Source organism: Oncorhynchus mykiss, chromosome 3 (assembly GCF_057628025.1).
Source record: "Oncorhynchus mykiss isolate SJ-2025 chromosome 3, ASM5762802v1, whole genome shotgun sequence".
Classification (NCBI taxonomy): domain Eukaryota; kingdom Metazoa; phylum Chordata; class Actinopteri; order Salmoniformes; family Salmonidae; genus Oncorhynchus; species Oncorhynchus mykiss.
In genome coordinates this window covers 16,462,599-16,482,427 of record NC_143024.1, presented here as the reverse complement: position 1 = coordinate 16,482,427, position 19,829 = coordinate 16,462,599, and the positions used below count along the sequence as shown (strand labels likewise).

Sequence of the window (19,829 nt, the reverse complement as noted above, 5' to 3'; positions counted from 1 at the left end):
CAGCGTAGTGTGTTACTAATGGTTTTCTTTGAGACTGTGGTCCCAGCTCTCTTCAGGTCATTGACCAGGTCCTGCCATGTAGTTCTGGGCTGATCCCTCACCTTCCTCATGATCATTGATGCCCCACGAGGTGAGATCTTGCTTGGAGCCCCAGACCGAGGGTGATTGACCGTCATCTTGAACTTCTTCCATTTTCTAATAATTGAGCCAACAGTTGTTGCCTTCTCACCAAGCTGCTTGTCTATTGTCCTGTAGCCCATCCCAGCCTTGTGCAGGTCTTTATCCCTGATGTCCTTACACAGCTCTCTGGTCTTGGCCATTGTGGAGAGGTTGGAATCTGTTTGATTGAGTGTGTGGACAGGTGTCTTTTATACAGGTAACGAGTTCAAACAGGTGCAGTTAATACAGGTAATGAGTGGAGAACAGGAGGGATTCTTAAAGAAAAATGAACAGGTTTGTGAGAGCCGGAATTCTTACTGGTTGGTAGGTGATCAAATACTTATGTCATGCAATAAAATGCTAATTAATCTGGATTTGGGTGAAGGAGAAGTGGTAGGGCAGGGGGTTCCGTAGGTTTTGTTTTGTAGTCAATGTATACAGAGGAGGGCGGAAGCAAGCTGTCCTCCGTCTACACCATGGTGCAAACAGTGTATTTTAATTAATTATTTGGTGACGTGAATATATTTAGTTTAAAGTGATAACTTTTTAGATGTTTCGCTATTTTATTTATTTCTGAAATTCAATGAGGATGATGGCCCTCCCCGTCCTCCTCTGAGGAGCCTCCAATGGAATAAACCCACTGGGCACACACACTCTCTCTCTCTCTCTCTCTCTCTCTGCAGGTTGACAGGACAGAGGTGATCCGTAGCTCCATAAGCCCCACCTTTTCTAAAGTCTTCACCGTGGACTTCTACTTTGAGGAAGTACAGCGGCTACGTTACGAGCTCTATGACATCAGCAGCAATCACAACGGCATCAAGGAGGCTGACTTTCTGGGGGCCATGGAGTGCACACTGGGACAGGTGTGTTCTCACGGCAATGCCACATTAACTCCGACACGCTATCTCTGACACAATGCTAAGTGCTAAGTGCTAATGCTGGACGAGCTGAACTTAGAGACCATTAAAAGCAGTTAGCAGAGGCTTTTTAGTAGACCCAGTGAGACTGTTTACTCAAGAAAGACAACACCTACCTCTCACCCTCCCTCTCTGCACGGGTCATTTCCTGTAACGTAAAAAAACAAGCGAGTTAAGTGGTTTAGTGGCAGTTGGTCGGGCAGTGTAGCGTGTTTTTATATCAACCCTTTTTTTTGCCGGCAAAAAGGAGCTCTCTGTAACGTTTGCATACAGTCAGTCTCCAATAAAATTACATGCCACGTGCAAATAGCGATAAGGCACGTAATGAAATAATCCCACAGACTTGCATTAAGAGTGTTTTGCTACATGCAGCTGTCGGCTGAAACAGTTGGCGTCCGGTACGCCAGCGGGCCTGGAATGTTTGAGCCTTCTGAGCCTCTCTCTGGTATTATTGTGTGTCTATGCCAACAGCAAATGATTCTTCCCCACCACTGCTGACACATGGTTCATAGGCCCTGCTATCTTCATCTAGTTGTACTGAGGAATTCTCCAGAAACTAATTTTATGTTTTATGAATTGCAGTATTTAGTTTGAGTTTGATCCAAGTTTCAAAGTACCACTCTCTGCCTCCCTCTCCCCCCCCCCCCCCCTCTCTCTCTCTCTCTCTATCTCTCTGTCTTTTCCCTCTGACTCCTGGGAGATGTTCATATGGATGAGCTGTTCATTTTGTTCCACTCTGTTGTATCTACAAGGAGACGGTGGGACTGTGGGCACATCTCAATGCAAATAAGAGGCATCATTTAGAAACACCTTATATTGTGAATAGGATTCGCCAAGGGTTTTTACTGTATTTCTACAGTTTGACTTCATATTTTATTCTCAAAATCATCCAATAGACCTACTGTACCATGCACAAATTCCAGCATTGAGAATTTACTGAGAGGGCTTTGAACCTTTACAAAGACTCTCACATTGCATCTTACTTGCATAATGTGGAAAGCCTCACAGCATCCAATTATTTTATGGCATCTTTCCAGCATGTGTTTATGGCAAAACTTCTCATCAGAACTCCCCAACCTCACCCTATACAACCACACTCTCTTTTCCTTCAGACATTTGTGCAAAACTCTTCATTTTTTTCTTTCTTTATTTTTGACTGCCGGTGATTCCCTCGTCCCAGTTTCCCCTCTCTGGTTCTCCTGAGTTGCTGTGTTGTTGATGTGAGGCACCGAGTCAGGGGAGTCTCACCTCTTATCTCTCTCCAAACAGATTGTGTCCCAGAGGAAGCTCACCAAACCACTGCTCAAACAGGGCAGCACAGTGAGCAAGTCCTTCATCATGGTAAGGCTCCTTCCTGTCTGTCACCTAGCTCCCTCTCTCTCTCTAGCTTTCTGTCTGTCTGTCTGTCTGTCTGTCTGTCTGTCTGTCTGTCTGTCTAAAGCACAGCAAAGGTAACTAATCATTACTCATCACGAACTGATTTGAGAGACTAGTCAAGGATCATTTCACCTCAACCTTACCTACCACCCTAGAGCCACTTCAATTTGCTTACTGCCCCAATAGATCCACAAACGATGCAATCACCATCACTCTGCACACTGCCCTATCCAATCTGGACAAGAGGAATACCTGTGTAAGAATGCTGTTTATTGACTACAGCTCAGCATTCAACACCATAGTACCCTCCAAGCTCGTCATTAAGCCTGAGGCCCTGGTCTGAACCCCGTCCTGTGCAACTGGGTCCTGAACTTCCTGACGGGCCGCCCCCAGGTGGTAAAGGTAGGAAACATCACCTCCACTCCGCTGATCCTCAACAAGGGTGAGTGCGTGCTCAGCCCCCTCCTGTACTCCCTGTTCACCCATGACTGCATGGCCAAGCACGCATCCAACTCAATCATCAAATTTGTAGACAACACAACACTAGTAGGCTTAATTACCAACGATGATGAGACTGTCTACGGGGAGGAGATGTGGACTATGGGAGTGTGGTGCCTGGAAAACAACCTCTCACTCAACATCAACAAAACAAAGGAGATGATCATGGACTTCAGGAAACAGCAGAGGGTGCACCCCCCTATCTACATCGACGGGACAGCAGTGGAGAATGTGGAAAGCTTCAAGTTCCTTGGCGTACACATCACTGACGAACTGAAATGGACCACCCACACAGACAGTGTGGTGAAGAAGGCGCAACAGCGCCTCTTCAACCTCAGGAGGCTAAAGAAATATGTCTTGTCACCTAAAACCCTCACAAACTTTTACAGATGCACAATTGAAAGCATCCAGTCGGGCTGTATCAACGCTTGGTATGGGAACTGCACCGCCCGCAACCGCAAGGCTCTCCAGAGGGTGGTGCGGTCTGCCCAACGCATCACCGGGGACAAACTACCCGCCCTCCAGGACACCTACGGCACCCGATGTCACAGGAATGCCAAAAAGATCATCAAGGACATCAACCACCCGATCCACTGCCTGTTCACCCCTCTATCATCCAGAAGGCGAGGTCAGTACAGGTGCATCAAAGCGGGGACCGAGGGACTGAAAAACAGCTTCTATCTCAAGGCCATCAGACTGTTAAACAGCCATCACTAGCACATTAGAGGCTGCTGCCTATAGTTATAAACTAGAAATCCCTGGCCACTTTAAGTAATGGAAAACTAATAATGTTTACATATCTGGCATTACTCATCTCATTTGTACTGTATATACTGTATTCTATACTGTTCTACGGTATCTCATTCACTTAATGTCACGAGTCCGACCGAGGGTGTTTCCCCTTCCCGGGCGGGTGGCGCTCGGCGGTCGTCGTCACCGGCCTATTAGCTGCCATTGATTGTCTTTCCTCCCCCTCCTTGTATGTTTAGTTGTAGCACCTGTTTATGTTTAATTAGTTTGTCTTTATTAGACAGCCGGCCCGCCTGGTTGTTGTGCGGGATTATTTCAATGTAACCTTCGGCTCTGTTGTAAGAGGTACGTGTTAGTGCCTGGTCGTGAGTTTTTCCATTGTACATTTTGATTCCCTGTGTTTGGGAACGTAACTTTTGTGAGCACCCTGTGGTGCGTTGGTGCTATTAAAAGACGCACAGCATTGAACTCTCTGTCTCCTGCATTTGACTCCACACCCACGACACCCGGAGCCTTACACTTAATAATGTTTACATTTTAACTAGCATTACTCATCTCATATGTATATACTGTATTCTATACTATTCTACGGTATCTCATTCACTTAACAATGGTTACATTTTAACTAGCATTACTCATCTCATATGTATATACTGTTTTCTATACTATTCTACTGGATCTTAGTCCGTTCCGCTCTGACATCGCTCGTCTGTATGTATATAGTCTTAATTCATTCCATTTGTGTGTATTGGGTATATGTTGTGTAATTTGTTATATATTACTTGTTAGATATTACTGCACTATCGGAGCTAGAAGCACAAGCATTTCGCTACACCCACAATAACATCTGCTAATCAGGTGTCTGTGACCAATACAATTTGATTTGATTTGATTTGAGAAGCCTACCACCTAATCTAAATTCAAATATGACCAGGCAAACTTTAATTCAGATACGGGAGTTATTTTTTACACTTTCTGAGTTTGGTGTAGAGTAGCATCTGAACTTAACAAATAAAGATAAATAAATAAAGATATGCATGCATGCATGTGTCTGTTTGAGATGAACATACATATCGTTTTGTTTCTGAAGCACATTGCCTGTTTGCTTATGCATGGAAAATAACCTATTTTAACAAAGGTATCAAGGCATTCTCAATAGTGTAAATCACACAAACACACACACACACACACACACACGCACACGCACACGCACACGTATACACACACACACACACACACACACACACACACACGCACACGCACACGCACACGTATACACACACACTCACACGCACACGCACACGCACAAGCACACGCACACGCACACACACACACACACACACACACACACAATAGTTCTATATAAAGAGAGAACTAAATAGAGCGGTATCTCAAGGTCATTATGAAAAACGAGCTCCCAGCAGAAAGAAACTAACATCAGTGTCAATAGGACTTATATTAGACCAGATGAGGAGTGATTCCACAGTATTTCATATCTAAACAGTTGACAAATACATATGAATCTGGAGGCAGATACAGAACAAAGTATGAAAGACAATATGCCTGTCATGTGTTTTACTACAATGATTACAAGTTCACTATTTCATTCATAAACAGAACTTTGTTCTGGTTTCTGGTTATAACCAGGGTGTGTGTGAATATTAGAACCAGGTGTGTGTGAATATTAGAACCAGGTGTGTGTGAATATTAGAACCAGGTGTGTGTGAATATTAGAACCAGGTGTGTGTGAATATTAGAACCAGGTGTGTGAATATTAGAACCAGGTGTGTGTGAATATTAGATCCAGGTGTGTGTGAATATTAGATCCAGGTGTGTGTGAATATTAGAACCAGGTGTGTGAATATTAGAACCAGGTGTGTGTGAATATTAGAACCAGGTGTGTGAATATTAGAACCAGGTGTGTGTGAATATTAGATCCAGGTGTGTGAATATCAGAACCAGGTGTGTGTGAATATTAGAACCATGTGTGTGAATATTAGAACCAGTTGTGTGTGAATATTAGATCCAGGTGTGTGTGAATATTAGATCCAGGTGTTTGTGAATATTAGAACCAGGTGTGTGTGAATATTAGATCCAGGTGTGTGTGAATATTAGAACCAGGTGTGTGTGAATATTAGAACCAGGTGTGTGTGAATATTAGAACCAGTTGTGTGTGAATATTAGATCCAGGTGTGTGAATATTAGAACCAGGTGTGTGTGAATATTAGATCCAGGTGTGTGTGAATATTAGAACCAGGTGTGTGTGAATATTAGATCCAGATGTGTGAATATTAGAACCAGGTGTGTGAATATTAGAACCAGGTGTGTGTGAATATTAGATCCAGGTGTGTGTTATGTACCTGCAGGTCACCGCCGAGGAGCTGACAGGGAATGATGATTATGTGGAACTTTCTTTCAGTGCCAGGAAACTTGACGACAAGGTAAGGTTGCAACGCTACAGAACATGTTTAATTTGTGCTCGTTAATTGATTATGAATGCATTACATTATTGTATATCCTCTCCATTAACCATGGCATCAACTGGTCTCAGAACAGTGATTATACACATAGAGCTATGCTTCAAGGGCAAAATCCCATCAGAGGAATAATTACAACAGAAACACATTAGATACAGAGAACCAATCCCTCCTCAATGAGGATCTATGATCCACCCAACTCCCCATCTCAGTCTCTCCTGCTGTGTTTGTGGTTCTGGCTCACACAGATGGGGAGATAAGAAAGGAGAGAGAGCAGAGGTGTGTGTGGTGTGTTTGTGGTTAAGTCCAAGAGATGTTTTTAAGTCTCCTGGTGTCTTTCTCAGCCCCAGTGTATCTCTAATCACAGTCTAATTTAAATGAGTTAATCTCCACTAAATGGAAGATGCTATGTGTGTGTGTGTGTGTGTGTGTGTGTGTGTGTGTGTGTGTGTGTGTGTGTGTGTGTGTGTGTGTCCGCCTTCAACTGAAATAAGTTTTCCCTCACCACAGGTGCTAAAGTACATTATTCCAGCACTAAACTGCAAATCAGCATTGCATCTGCAGGGAGAAATGTAATCAATCAAAGTGATGTGCTCTTAACTTTCCCATCAGTATCCTATCAGTAAGAATCGTGTTTATAAATGATTGATTTCATGTTTTAGGAACTGCAGATTTCTTCTGATCAGCAGGTGTTTTGAGGGAATTTTTCTCCTGGAGCATCCAGTCAAGTTGATTGTAGTACTAGGATCAGACATCAGGTGTGCATAACCAGACCAGGATATGTCATGACCATTGCTGGCCCCAATTCAAATCAAATCAAAGTGTATTTGTCACGTGTGCCGAATACAACAGGTATAGATAGACCTCACAGTGAAATGCTTACTTCCAAGCCCTAACCAACAGTGCAATTTTTAAGTAAAAAATAGGTATTAGGTAAACAATAGATCGGTAAAGAAATTTAAAAAACAGTCAACTGACAGTGAAAATAACAGTAGCGAGGCTGTATACAGGGGTACAGAGTCCATGTGTGGGGGCACCGGATAGTCTGGCTAATTAAGGTAATATATACATGTAGGTATAGTTAAAGTGACTATGCATAGATGATAAACAGAGAGTAGCAGCAGCGTAAAAAGAGGGGTTGGGGGAGGGGACACACAATGCAGATGGTCTGCCATTTGATTACCGGTTCAGGAGTCTTATGGCTTGGGGGTGAAAGCTGTTTAGAAGCCTCTTGCACCAAGACTTGGCGCTCCAGTACCATTTGCCATGTGGTAGAAGAGAGAGCAGTCTATGACTGGGGTGGCTGGGGTCTTTTTACAATTTTTAGGGACTTCTTCTGACACCACCTGGTGTAGAGGTCCTGGATGGCTGGCAGCTTAGCCCCAGTGATGTACTAGGCTGTTCACACTACACTCTGTAGTGCCATGCGATTGGAGGCAGAGCAGTTGCCGTACCAGGCAGTGATGCAACCATGCTCTCGATGTTGCAGCTGTAGAACCTTTTGAGGATCTGAGGACCCATACCAAATATTTTCAGTCTCTTGGGGGGGAAAGGTTTTCACGATTATCTTGGTGTGTTTGGACCATTCAAGTTGGTTGGTGATGTGGACACCAAGGAACTTGAAGCTCTCAACCTGCTCCACTACAGCCCCCTCGATGAGAATGAGGGCGTCCTCGGTCCTCCTTTTCCTGTAGTCCAAAATCATCTCCTTTGTCTTGATTATATTGAGGGATAAGTTGTTATTCTGGTACCACCCGGCCAGGTGTCTCCCCATAGGCTGTCTTGTTGTTGTCGGTGATCAGGCCTACCACTGTTGTGTCGTCTGCAAACTTAATTATGGTGTTGGAGTCGTGTCTGGCCATGCAGTCATGGGTGAACAGGGAGTACAGGAGGGGACTGAGCACACACCCCTGAGGTGCTCCAGTATTGAGGATCAGTGTGTCAGATGTGTTGCTACCTACCCTTACCACCTCTGGGCGGCCCGTCAGGAAGTCCAGGACCCAGTTGCAGAGGGAGGTGTTTAGTCCCAGGATCCTTAGCTTAGTGATGAGCTTTGAGGGCACTATGGTGTTGAACGCTGAGCTGTAGTCAATGAATAGTATTCTCACGTAGGTGTTTATTTTGTCCAGTTGGGAAAGGGCAATGTGGAGTACAATAGAGATTGCATCATCTGTGGATCTTTTTGAGCGTTATGCAAATCGGAGTGGGTCTAGGGTTTCTGGGATAATGGTGTTAATGTGAGTCATTACCAGCCTAGCACTCACAGCTACGGACTTGAGTGCTACGGGTCTGTGGTCATTTAGGCAGGTTGCCTTCGTGTTCTTGGGCACAGAGACTATGGTGGTCTGCTTGAAACATGTTGGTATTACAGACTCAATCAGGGACATGTTGAAAATGTCAGTGAAGACACCTGCCAGTTGGTCAACACATGCCTTGCCAGCGGCCTTACTCACATCGGCTACCTCAGTGTTGCCTCAGTGTTGCTTGCCTCGAAGCGAGCATAGAAGTGATTTAGCTCGTCTGGTAGGTTCGTGTCACTGGACAGCTCGCGGCTGTGCTTCCATTTGTAGTCTGTAATAGTTTGCAGGCCCTGCCACACCCGATGAGCATCGGAGCCAGTGTAGTACGATTCAATTTTAGTCCTTTATTGGCGCTTTACCTGTCTGATGGTTCGTCGTAGCAGGATTTCTTATAAGCTTCCAGGTTATAGTTCCGCACCTACCCTTTAGCTCAGTGGGAATGTTGTCTGTAATCCATGGCTTCTGGTTGGGCTATGTATGCACTTTCACTGTGGAGACGACTTCCTCGATGCACTTTTTGATAAAGCCAGTGACTGATGTGGTGTACTCCTCAATGCCATTGGAAGAATCCCGGAACATGTTCCAGTCTGTGATAGCAAAACAGTCCTGTAGTTTAGCATCTGCTTTATCTGGCTGCTTTTTTAATAGACCGAGTCACTGGTGCTTCCTGCTTTAGTTTTTGCTTGTCGGCAGGGATCAGGAGGATAGAATTATGGTCAAATTTGCCAAAGGAGGGCGAGGGAGAGCTTTGTACGCGTCTCTGTGTGTGGAGTAAAGGTGATCTAGAATTTTTTCCCCCTCTGGTTGACATATAACATGCTGATAGAAATGAGGTAAAATGGATTAATGTTTCCCTGCATTTAAGTCCCCGGCCACTAGAAGCTTCTGGGTGAGCAGTTTCCTGTTTTCTTATTACCTTATACAGCTGACTGAGTGCAGTCTTAGTGCCAGCATCCGTCTGTGGTGGTAAATAAACAGCCACACAAAATATAGATGAACACTATCATGAGATACTCCACTTCAGGCGAGCAAAATATAGAGACTTCCTTAGATTTCGTGCACCAGCTGTTGTTTACTAATATACACAGACCACCCTCGTCTTCGGAGTGTGCTGTTCTATCTAGCCAGTGCAGCGCATATCCCACCTACCGAAGGTGGCTCCCCTTCCTGTTCGGGTGGCGCTTGGCGGTCGTCGTCACCGGCCTACTAGCTGCCACTGATCCCTTTTCCCCCTTTTCTGTTTTTTGGTTGCACCTGTGTTTAGTTTAGGTTAATTGGTTGGGCTTTATTTACCAGCCGGCCCGCCTGCTGGTTGTGCAGGATTATTTTCAGTGTACCTGTGTACACGGCTGTATGCCACGGTGGTCCATGTGTTTGGATTTTGCTGGACTGTTTAAGTCCCCCGTGTTTGGGGCATTTGTTAGGGATGGCGTCTGTTCACTGTTGTGGTGCATTAAAAAGTAGCGCTACCCTGAACTCTCTGCTTCCTGCGCCTGACTTCTTTCCCACTACACCCCGGGCGTTACAACCAGCTGAATGTTATCCATGTCGTCATTCAGCCACGATTTGGTGAAACATAAGATATTACAGTTTTTGATGTCCTGTTGGTAGGATATTTGTGATCGTACGTCTAATGTGATCGTCTAATCATCGTCTAATTTATTGTTCAATGATTGTACGTTGGCAAGTAATACTGATGGTGAGGGCAGATTTCCCACTCGCCGTTGGAGGATCCTTACAAGGCACCTCTCCCTATGTCCTCTATACCTGCGTCTCTTTCTCTTTCCAATGACCGGGATTTTGAAGTACATCCTGTGCGTCCTGCTTGTTGAAGAAATGCAATCTGCAATTTGACATTTCTACTTGTTGTTCAAAAGTGTTGAGAACAATCTATGATTTTCTACTTCCTAGTGCTGCTCTTATTAGATAAGTCAAAGTACCAAGACAATTTGAAAGGCGTCTTAGCTGTATACTGCTCTTAGCTGCTCTTATTAGATAAGTCAAAGTACCAAGACAATTTGAAAGGCGTCTTAGCTGTATACTGTAACGAGTTACAACCTCAGGGTCTGGAGTATTGTATGAGGTACAGTATTTCTTCAGCTAATTTAGCTGTTCAGGAGTTTTGGCACCCGTCTAGGGAGTTACCAGAGATAACCCTCCTACAGATTGCATCACAGCTCAGCTCTATGAATCAATGAACAGGAAGGAGAAAGACCAGCCTCACAGGAAGAGATATAGTGGCAGAGAGTTAGTTAGATGTCAGTACAGTATATCCTATGTGTAATATATATTCCATGTAGATTACCTATACACATACAGGAGCGTTTGTAGAGGACCTCAGTGTGTTGTTGACTTTGATAAATGCATGAATTTGGACAACATGGCAACCATCTTCCGCACAACAACGTTAGGTATTTTATTGACCACTTTCACAGTTTTAGGGCCAAAGCGGTTGGGAGGGAAATATTGCAATCCCTCAGCATGGCATTAAGATGGTAGTTGATGTATTTCTGAAAGCCCACCATGTATCTCTCTGTGCAGGACTTTTTTAGCAAATCAGACCCTTTCCTGGAGATCTTCAGGATGAACGATGACGACACGCTACAGCTTGTGCACAGAACAGAGGTAAAACCAGCAGTCGTTTTGTTCAAACAGATCCATCCAATTGCTTTAGCTTATTTCCATTTCTCTTTCCTGTTTCACTCACAGACTGTTATGAACAACCTTAACCCGGTGTGGAAAACCTTCAAGACTTCCCTGAATTCCCTCTGCAGTGGAGACCATGACCGGCCTCTAAAGGTATAGACGTGTGTGTCTGATTGATTGTATGTATGTATGTATGTGCTTGGCTCTATGTCTTCTCGCCAGCCCAGGGGACCTGATTGTGCACTTTTGCCACAGTAGTGGACTGACTGGCAGGTGAGCAATACTGATTTCAGCACCATGGCCTCAATCCTATGAGGGGTTTGTCTACTAGAGTCAGGAGGGAGTGCTAGACTAAGGAGGAATGGGATTCTCTATAGCAGGGGTATTCAACTCTTATCCCTGGTTTTCTGTTCTACTTGATAATTAATACCACCCACCTGGTGTCCCAGGTCTAAATCAGTCCCTGATTGGTCTCTCTCTCCTTCCCTCTATTTTTCATTTCCTCCTCTCCAGTCAATCAGTCCCTGATTAGAGGGGAACAATGTAAAAATGAACTGGCATCGAGGTTCAGAGTTGAGTTTGAGGGCTCTCTAGACGAGTCATTTGTGGCTTGGCCTGATCATACAGGACCAAGACGGGGGACGTCTATTAGACCAGGGGAGTGGAAAGAGAGAGACTCTCAAACGCCCCGCCCCCACCACCTTTATAACTCCTCCTCTTTCCTCCCTCTCGTGTTCTCTTTCAGCCCCCCTCCTTCTGTCTCACATGGTCGGCATCTTCCCCTTTTTGCCTTTATTGCCTCGTGTGTGTGCTTGTTTGTGTGTGTGTGTATTATTGCCTTTTCCCCCCTTTCTAACTCCCTGGCATTACTAAATCATTAAACTACAGTTAGTCTAATGAGCGCCTGAAGGGCCTGCTCTAAACAAATAAGACTTTCTCATTAAACATTTAGGCACCAACAATGAGCTGCAGCAGTGTCTCATTGTGTTTAGGGGCACTGAGTCTCTCTCTCTCTCTCTCTTTCTCTCTCTCCTTCCCTCTATTCTTCATTCCCTCCTCTCCAGTCAAGGAGATAGAGAGGGTGGTGCGGAGGTGGGAGGAGGTTAAGCTGTCGATGCCCCCACCCCCAACTCCCTCCCACCTACTTCTTGTCCCAATCCCTCCATGTTACCAATCACACCTCTCCTCTCCATCCCAAGATTTCAATCAGCCCCAGTTGCCACGGTGGTGCTCTTTAGGGGTATGAGTGATGAGGTCACTGTAGGGTTGGATGTGTGTTGGTGGGGCCAACAGCAATTAACCCCAGGGCAGGAAATGACATAGAGCTAAAGAGATCATTCACATTTAAACGTTGACGGCTAAGAAACTGTCTGACCATATTGCTACCAATATTAACTGCACCCACGGTATCAGCAAACCTTTTTGAAATAAATATTCAAATTATACAGAGCCACTGCTTAACAACCAGTGGTTTCAGGGAAAGAGCTTCCTGTTTGTCTGTTGGGATTGGTCATCCAGTGGGACATGGTGAGTCCTATACTGTCTTGCCCACTAGCACCATAATAGTAGCACATAATAGTAACATCATAATAGTAACATCATAATAGTAACATCATAATAGTAACATCATAATAGTAACATCATAATAGTAGATCATAATGGTAGCATCATAATGGTAGACCATAATAGTAGCATCATAATAGTAGATCATAATGGTAGCATCATAATGGTAGACAATAATGGTAGCATCATAATGTTAGACCATAATAGTAACATCATAATAGTAACATCATAATAGTAGCATCATAATAGTAGATCATAATGGTAGCATCATAATGGTAGACCATAATAGTAGCATCATAATAGTAGATCATAATGGTAGCATCATAATGGTAGACCATAATGGTAGCATCATAATAGTAACATCATAATAGTAGCATCATAATAGTAGCATCATAATAGTAACATCATAATAGTAACATCATAATAGTAACATCATAATAGTAACATCATAATAGTAGCATCATAATAGTAACATCATAATAGTAGCACCATGATAGTAGACCATAATGGTAGCATCATAATGGTAGCATCATAATAGTAGACCATAATGGTAGCATCATAATAGTAGACCATAATGGTAGCATCATAATAGTAGACCATAATGTAGCATCATAATAGTAGCATCATAATGGTAGACCATAATGGTAGCATCATAATAGTAGACCATAATGGTAGCATCATAATAGTAGACCATAATGTAGAATCATAGGGGTAGCTCATTTAGAACGTCAGGGAACGCTATATTTGAAGCACGGCTAGTAATGGTGACTATTGGACCCAACGGTGTTATTGCTGGAAAGTACAGACACATCAGCGAGCAGCAAAGAGCATTGTTCCCAACAACCATCAATGGACAGATAATATTCATCCATACCCTCCTTACACAAAACGAAGACCTTTGCCAGCCAGGGCTATCTAAAAGTAATGCTAAATTATACAAATCTGTGAAATAGAACGGTCAGCTAAACTAACACATTGTGACAGTATGTAAATGCTTAGAAAGGAGGGTGGTAGGCCTATCTCTTCCTTTGGGTCTCAGTCATCATCTTATTGAAATGTGATAAGTTCTTTGAAGTTCTTTAGTAATTTCAACTGCACACTTGAGTTGAGAATATCTAGAATCCATACAGTAGATGATGTCAGTGTTCTGATATCGAAGCAGAGATTCCAAATGACCCAGCTCTTCTAGTTCTGTCTAGTTAATGAGGGAAGCTAATGGTTTTGGATGAAAGTCCCGCCCTCCCCTTCAACCTCTCTGCCCCCTGAATATCACTTCTTGTTAATTGGACAGCTACCCAATTGGTTGAGCCTTTCACCAGAGGAAAAGAGAGTCATGTAGAAAAGACACCAATTTAGCCCTCCTTGCCAAGCCCAATGAGGAGTCTCACCGTCTACCTGGTGGGTTATCTGGATGGAGCTGAGAGAAAGGGCCTTTAAAGGGGAATGACCCTCTTGTCCTTGCAGTATTCATGGTTACTTAAGGAGGGAAAGTGGGGTTGCTGTGGAGAGAGATGCGGATGGCTGACAAGCATGTGTCAAAGTCCTTCTGATCCCTTTAATCCAGTGTCAGATTTCCATTCCATAATATCCACTTAAGCATGACCGAGTGTGTGTGGGGTGTGGATGGATATGTGTTAGGGGTGTGGGTGGGTGGATGTTTATTAGGGGTGTGGATGGATATGTGTTAGGGGCATGGATGGATATGTGTTAGGGGTGTGGATGGATATGTGTTAGGGGCGTGGATGGATATGTGTTAGGGGTGTGGATGGATATGTGTTAGGGGTGTGGATGGATATGTGTTAGGGGTGTGGGTGGATGTGTGTTAGGGGTGTGGGTGGATGTGTGTTAGGGGTGTGGATGGATATGTGTTAGGGGTGTGGGTGGATGTGTGTTAGGGGTGTGGATGGATGTGTGTTAGGGGTGTGGATGGATATGTGTTAGGGGTGTGGATGGATATGTGTTAGGGGTGTGGATGGATATGTGTTAGGGGTGTGGATGGATATGTGTTAGGGGTGTGGGTGGATATGTGTTAGGGGTGTGGGTGGATATGTGTTAGGGGTGTGGGTGGGTGGATGTTTATTAGGGGTGTGGATGGATATGTGTTAGGGGTGTGGATGGATATGTGTTAGGGGTGTGGATGGATATGTGTTAGGGGTGTGGGTGGGTGGATGTGTGTTATGGGGTGTGGGTGGATTTGGGTGGATGTGTGGGTGGATATGTGTTAGGGGTGTGGGTGGATGTGTGGGTGGATGTGTGTTAGGGGTGTGGGTGGATGTGTGTTAGGGGTGTGGGTGGATGTGGGTGGATGTGTGGGTGGATGTGTGTGTGGGTTTCAGAAGCAGTGATAGTGAATGATTTCCTGTGGAGTTAATATGCCTCTAGTTTTAATGGATAATAAAATGTCTTCCCCTCCAATGGGACTTTTCACAAGATGCTGTTAATGTTAGCTCAGGTTAACCTCCTTATCACAAACTGTATAATACAAGAGCATTAATTGAACACACATTTATTAAACAGACGTTACAATGCCACGGTTCTGACACTTGACACAACCATGGATGTAGGAGGCTGTCCTGGAATTGTCACTGCAGTGAATGTGTATCATAGATGAATGTTCAGCATAGCTAATGGCCAAATGAGGGTCAGAGGTCAGTGTATTCATCCATGATCCATGTGAAACCTAGACACACACACACACACACACACACACACACACACACACACGAACAGTGGCGTCATGCAGCCATTATTTTAGAGGTATGTGAGGATGAAGACTGTGTGTGTGTGTGGGACTGGCCAGCCCCCCTCTGGAATTCTGAGGATTTAGTATTTTTCGAACAACTGAAACAGCTTGTTCCTGCAATCTAGAGCCATAATCATTATGTCTAATACTATGTACAAAAAAAAGAAGTGAAACAGAAGCTATCTAAGCTTACCTCTTTATCTGTTCACATGTCAGTTTAATGAATGATGCACGTTGATTCTATGACAAATGTTATGCCTTAGGAGTTTAGTACAACTGCCACACTGTTACTGTACATACAGTGCATTCGGAAAGTATTCAGACCCCATTCCTTTTTCCACATTTTGTTACGTTACAGCCTTATTTTTTTTTAAATATTTAAATAAATACAGATACTCATCAACCTACACACAATACCCCATATTGACAAAGCAAAAACAGTTTTTTAGAAATGTTGCAAGTTTATTAAAAGTAAAAAACAGAAATACCTTAGTTACATAAGTATTAGGACCCTTTGCTATGAGACTCGAAATTGAGCTCAGGTGCATCCTGTTTCCATGAATTATCCTTGAGATGTTTCTACAACTTCATTGGAGTCCACCTGTGGTAAATTAAATTGATTGGACATGATTTGGAAAGGCACACACTTGTGTCCCACAGTTGACAGTGTATGTCAGAGCAAGAAACAAGCCATGAGGTCAAAGGAATTGTCCATAGAGCTCCGAGACAGGATTGTGTCGAGGCACAGATCTGGGGAAGTTTACCAAAAAATGTCTGTAGCATTGAAGTTCCCCAAGAACACAGTGTCCTCATTCTTAACCACCAAGACTCTTCCAAGAGCTGGACGCCCGGCCAAACTGAGCAATCGGGGGAGAAATGCCTTGGTCAGGGAGGTGACCAAGAACCCGATGGTGACTCTGACAGAGCTCCTGTTCCTCTGTAGAGATGGGAGAACCTTCCAGAAGGACAACCATCTCTGCAGCACTCCACCAATCAGGCCTTTATGGTAGAGTGGCCAGACGGAAGCCACTCCTGAGTAAAAGGCATATAAAAGCCCGATTGGAGTTTGCCAAAAGGCAGCTAAAGACTTTCAGACCATGAGAAACAAGATTCTCTGAGAAACAAGATTCTCTGGTCTGATGAAACCAAGATTGAACTCTTTAGCCTGAATGCCAAATGTCACGTCTGGCGATGAAGCATGGTGGGGGCGGCATCATGCGGTGGGGATGTTTTTCAACAACAGGGACTGGGAGACAAGCAGGATCGAGGAAAAGATGAATGGAGCACAGAGAGATCCTTGATGAAAACCTGTTCAAGAGCTCTCAGGACCTGAGACTGGGGTGAAGTTTCACCTTCCAACAGGACAACGACCCGGACAATGATTTACATACATTCCTCCTGCGAGTCCTGCCCATCACTGGCAGCAAAAATCAAATCAAACGCTGTGCATGTAACTCAACACTCTCTCTCCTCCTCAACTGACGATACTGTCTGCATGCACAAGAGTATCTAGTGACCTGCTTAGCATATCTTTGCTCGGTGGTGCACCTTGGAAGAAACCACTTACTAAGGAGAAAAGGGAGGGGGGTTGAGAGGGTACTTTTTGCCTGGTCCAGTTAGTGTTCCCCCTCTGCAAAATACCGCTGACAGATCTTTTTATAAGAAATTATGATAAAACGTGTGCTTAAAAATTAAGTTTAGTAATTCATTTAAAAATGTATAATGTTAAACAAAATAAACATATACACACACAAATTCAATGTTCTCTCTCTCTGTCTTATGTCAAAAGCCTTTCACATCCTCAATTCTATATTTCATGAGACTATTAAAACTCCAGCAAAGTCGCCTTACTGATTTATTAATGGAGAAGCATCACAGGGGAGTCTGCTCTAGTTCTGAAACTGGTCACAGTGAGTTGTAACGAGTGTGAACACCAGGGGAAGAGCTTTCAACCATACCACAGAATCTACATGACACCACAGAGTTGGTCACATTCAGTCTGGAGATCTTGTTCAACTGCAGCATTCACAGATGGGTTTAGGTGATATGTACATATTGACACCGTAGTATTTGATCATTAACTGAAGTCACTTTTTCTAACCTACTCTTTCTCTCTTCTCATCTCCTCTCTTTCTCTCTCTCTCTCTCTCTCTCTCTCTCTCTCTCTCTCTCTCTCCCTTCCCCCTCGCTCTCTCTCTCTCCCTTTCTTCTCTCTCGCTCTCGCTCTCTCTCTCTCTCTCTCTCTCTCTCTCTCTCTCTCTCTCTCTCTCTCTCTCTCTCTCTCTCTCTCTCTCTCTCTCTCTCTCTCTCTCTCTCTCTCTCTCTCTCTCTCTCTCTCTCTCTCTCTCTCTCTCTCTCTCTCTCTCTCTCTCTCTCTCTCTCTCTCTCTCTCTCTCTCTCTCTCTTTCAGTGCACAGTGTGGGACTGGGACTCCAATGGGAAGCACGACTATATTGGTGAATATCAGGCCACATTCAAAGAGATGAGAGGGGCAATGGATGGGAGACAGGTAGGCTGTACAGGTGTTGTGCGAGTTTATAAGTGGGGTTTAGATAGCGTTGGTTGTTTTTCTTTTAGGTAGCGAAGGCATCAATCAGGTTTGTAAAATGATCATTTCTAGATGCCTGTCACGGATTCCCCCAGTACTGCTGCTCCTTCCTGCACCAGTTCCGGAGTTCTACATCACCGGCCTTCTAGGCTTCACTGCACTGTCTAATTACGCACTCCTGGTTACCATTTTCCCTGATTAGTAATTGTATACTGTATATGTGCCCTCTGTTCCCCATTGTCCTGGTCGATTATTGTTACCATGTCTGTTGGTCCTGTGAGTACCTTTGTTTTGGCGTTCATGCTGCGTGTTTTATGCAATTGTTATTACGGATCCCGTGCAGTGTAATTACTGGTCTCATCCCGTGCAGTGTAATTACTGGTCTCATCCCGTGCAGTGTCATTTCTGGTCTCATCCCGTGCAGTGTAATTACTGGTCTCATCCCGTGCAGTGTAATTACTGGTCTCATCCCGTGCAGTGTAATTTCTGGTCTCATCCCGTGCAGTGTAATTTCTGGTCTCATCCCGTGCAGTGTAATTACTGGTCTCATCCCGTGCAGTGTAATTACTGGTCTCATCCCGTGCAGTGTAATTACTGGTCTCATCCCGTGCAGTGTAATTACTGGTCTCATCCCGTGCATTGTTATTCTGGGTCTCGTCCTTTGTATTTATTATAGGTTTAACCTCGTTCTTTTGTTTGGGTTACATCCCTGTGTGTTTGTATACGTGTTTGTTTTGGGCTTCGTCCTGCCTTTCATGGCATGTTGTGTAATTTGGGTGGAGTATTAAAAGCCCTATTACGTATTCCTGCGCTTGTCTCCAATCATTTATACAATGTGAAACATGGTCATTATTATATACCTAAGACTTCTCAGACTGTAGGAATCACACTCTAATATGATTCTGTACTCACTGCAATGTATGTCTCTCCAGATGATATGTCAGAGCAGAGAAAAAGTGGGTTAGAGAGGCAGAGCTCATGTGGGTTGCCGACAGGAGATTTGTTTTCATCCAACTCCTCTGAAGGTTTATCTAGCTTCCTCTCTCTGGGGGATGTGACCAGAGGATAGTGTCCTCTCTCTGGGGGATGTGACCAGAGGGTAGCGTCCTCTCTCTGGGGGATGTGACCAGAGGGTAGCGTCCTCTCTCTGGGGGATGTGACCAGAGGGTAGCGTCCTCTCTCTGGGGGATGTGACCAGAGGGTAGTGTCCTCTCTCTGGGGGATGTGACCAGAGGGTAGCGTCCTCTCTCTGGGGGATGTAACCAGAGGGTAGTGTCCTCTCTCTGGGGGATGTGACCAGAGGCTTGAGTCCTCTCTCTGGGGGATGTGACCAGAGGGTAGCGTCCTCTCTCTGGGGGATGTGACCAGAGGGTAGCGTCCTCTCTCTGGGGGATGTGACCAGAGGGTAGAGTCCTCTCTCTGGGGGATGTGACCAGAGGGTAGCGTCCTCTCTCTGTGGGATGTGACCAGAGGGTAGCGTCCTCTCTCTGGGGGATGTGACCAGAGGGTAGCGTCCTCTCTCTGGGGGATGTGACCAGAGGGTAGCGTCCTCTCTCTGTGGGATGTGACCAGAGGGTAGCGTCCTCTCTCTGGGGGATGTGACCAGCGGGTAGAGTCCTCTCTCTGGGGGATGTGACCAGAGGGTAGCGTCCTCTCTCTGTGGGATGTGACCAGAGGGTAGCGTCCTCTCTCTGGGGGATGTGACCAGAGGGTAGCGTCCTCTCTCTGGGGGATGTAACCAGAGGGTAGCGTCCTCTCTCTGGGGGATGTGACCAGAGGGTAGCGTCCTCTCTCTGGGGGACATGACCAAATGCAGTGGCATGGGGCCATTTGGGGCTCAGGACATTTTTC

At 44.8% G+C, this 19,829-nt stretch overlaps 1 protein-coding gene across 3 annotated transcripts in view; it reads left to right on the top strand.

The window, feature by feature from the left end:
- LOC110534068 (copine-4) overlaps positions 1 to 19,829 on the top strand; it is an 85,587-nt gene that overhangs the window by 45,743 nt on the left and 20,015 nt on the right. For 2 of the 3 annotated variants that reach the window (XM_090222316.1, XM_090222320.1), the window contains exons 3-8: positions 843 to 1,022; positions 2,346 to 2,417; positions 6,068 to 6,142; positions 11,020 to 11,103; positions 11,188 to 11,277; positions 17,841 to 17,939. In XM_090222316.1, the coding sequence (XP_090078442.1) occupies positions 843 to 1,022; positions 2,346 to 2,417; positions 6,068 to 6,142; positions 11,020 to 11,103; positions 11,188 to 11,277; positions 17,841 to 17,939 (600 nt within the window). Of the gene's footprint in view, positions 1 to 842; positions 1,023 to 2,345; positions 2,418 to 6,067; positions 6,143 to 11,019; positions 11,278 to 17,840; positions 17,940 to 19,829 lie in introns of all 3 variants that reach the window. The other variant, XM_090222313.1, reaches the window with a different exon arrangement.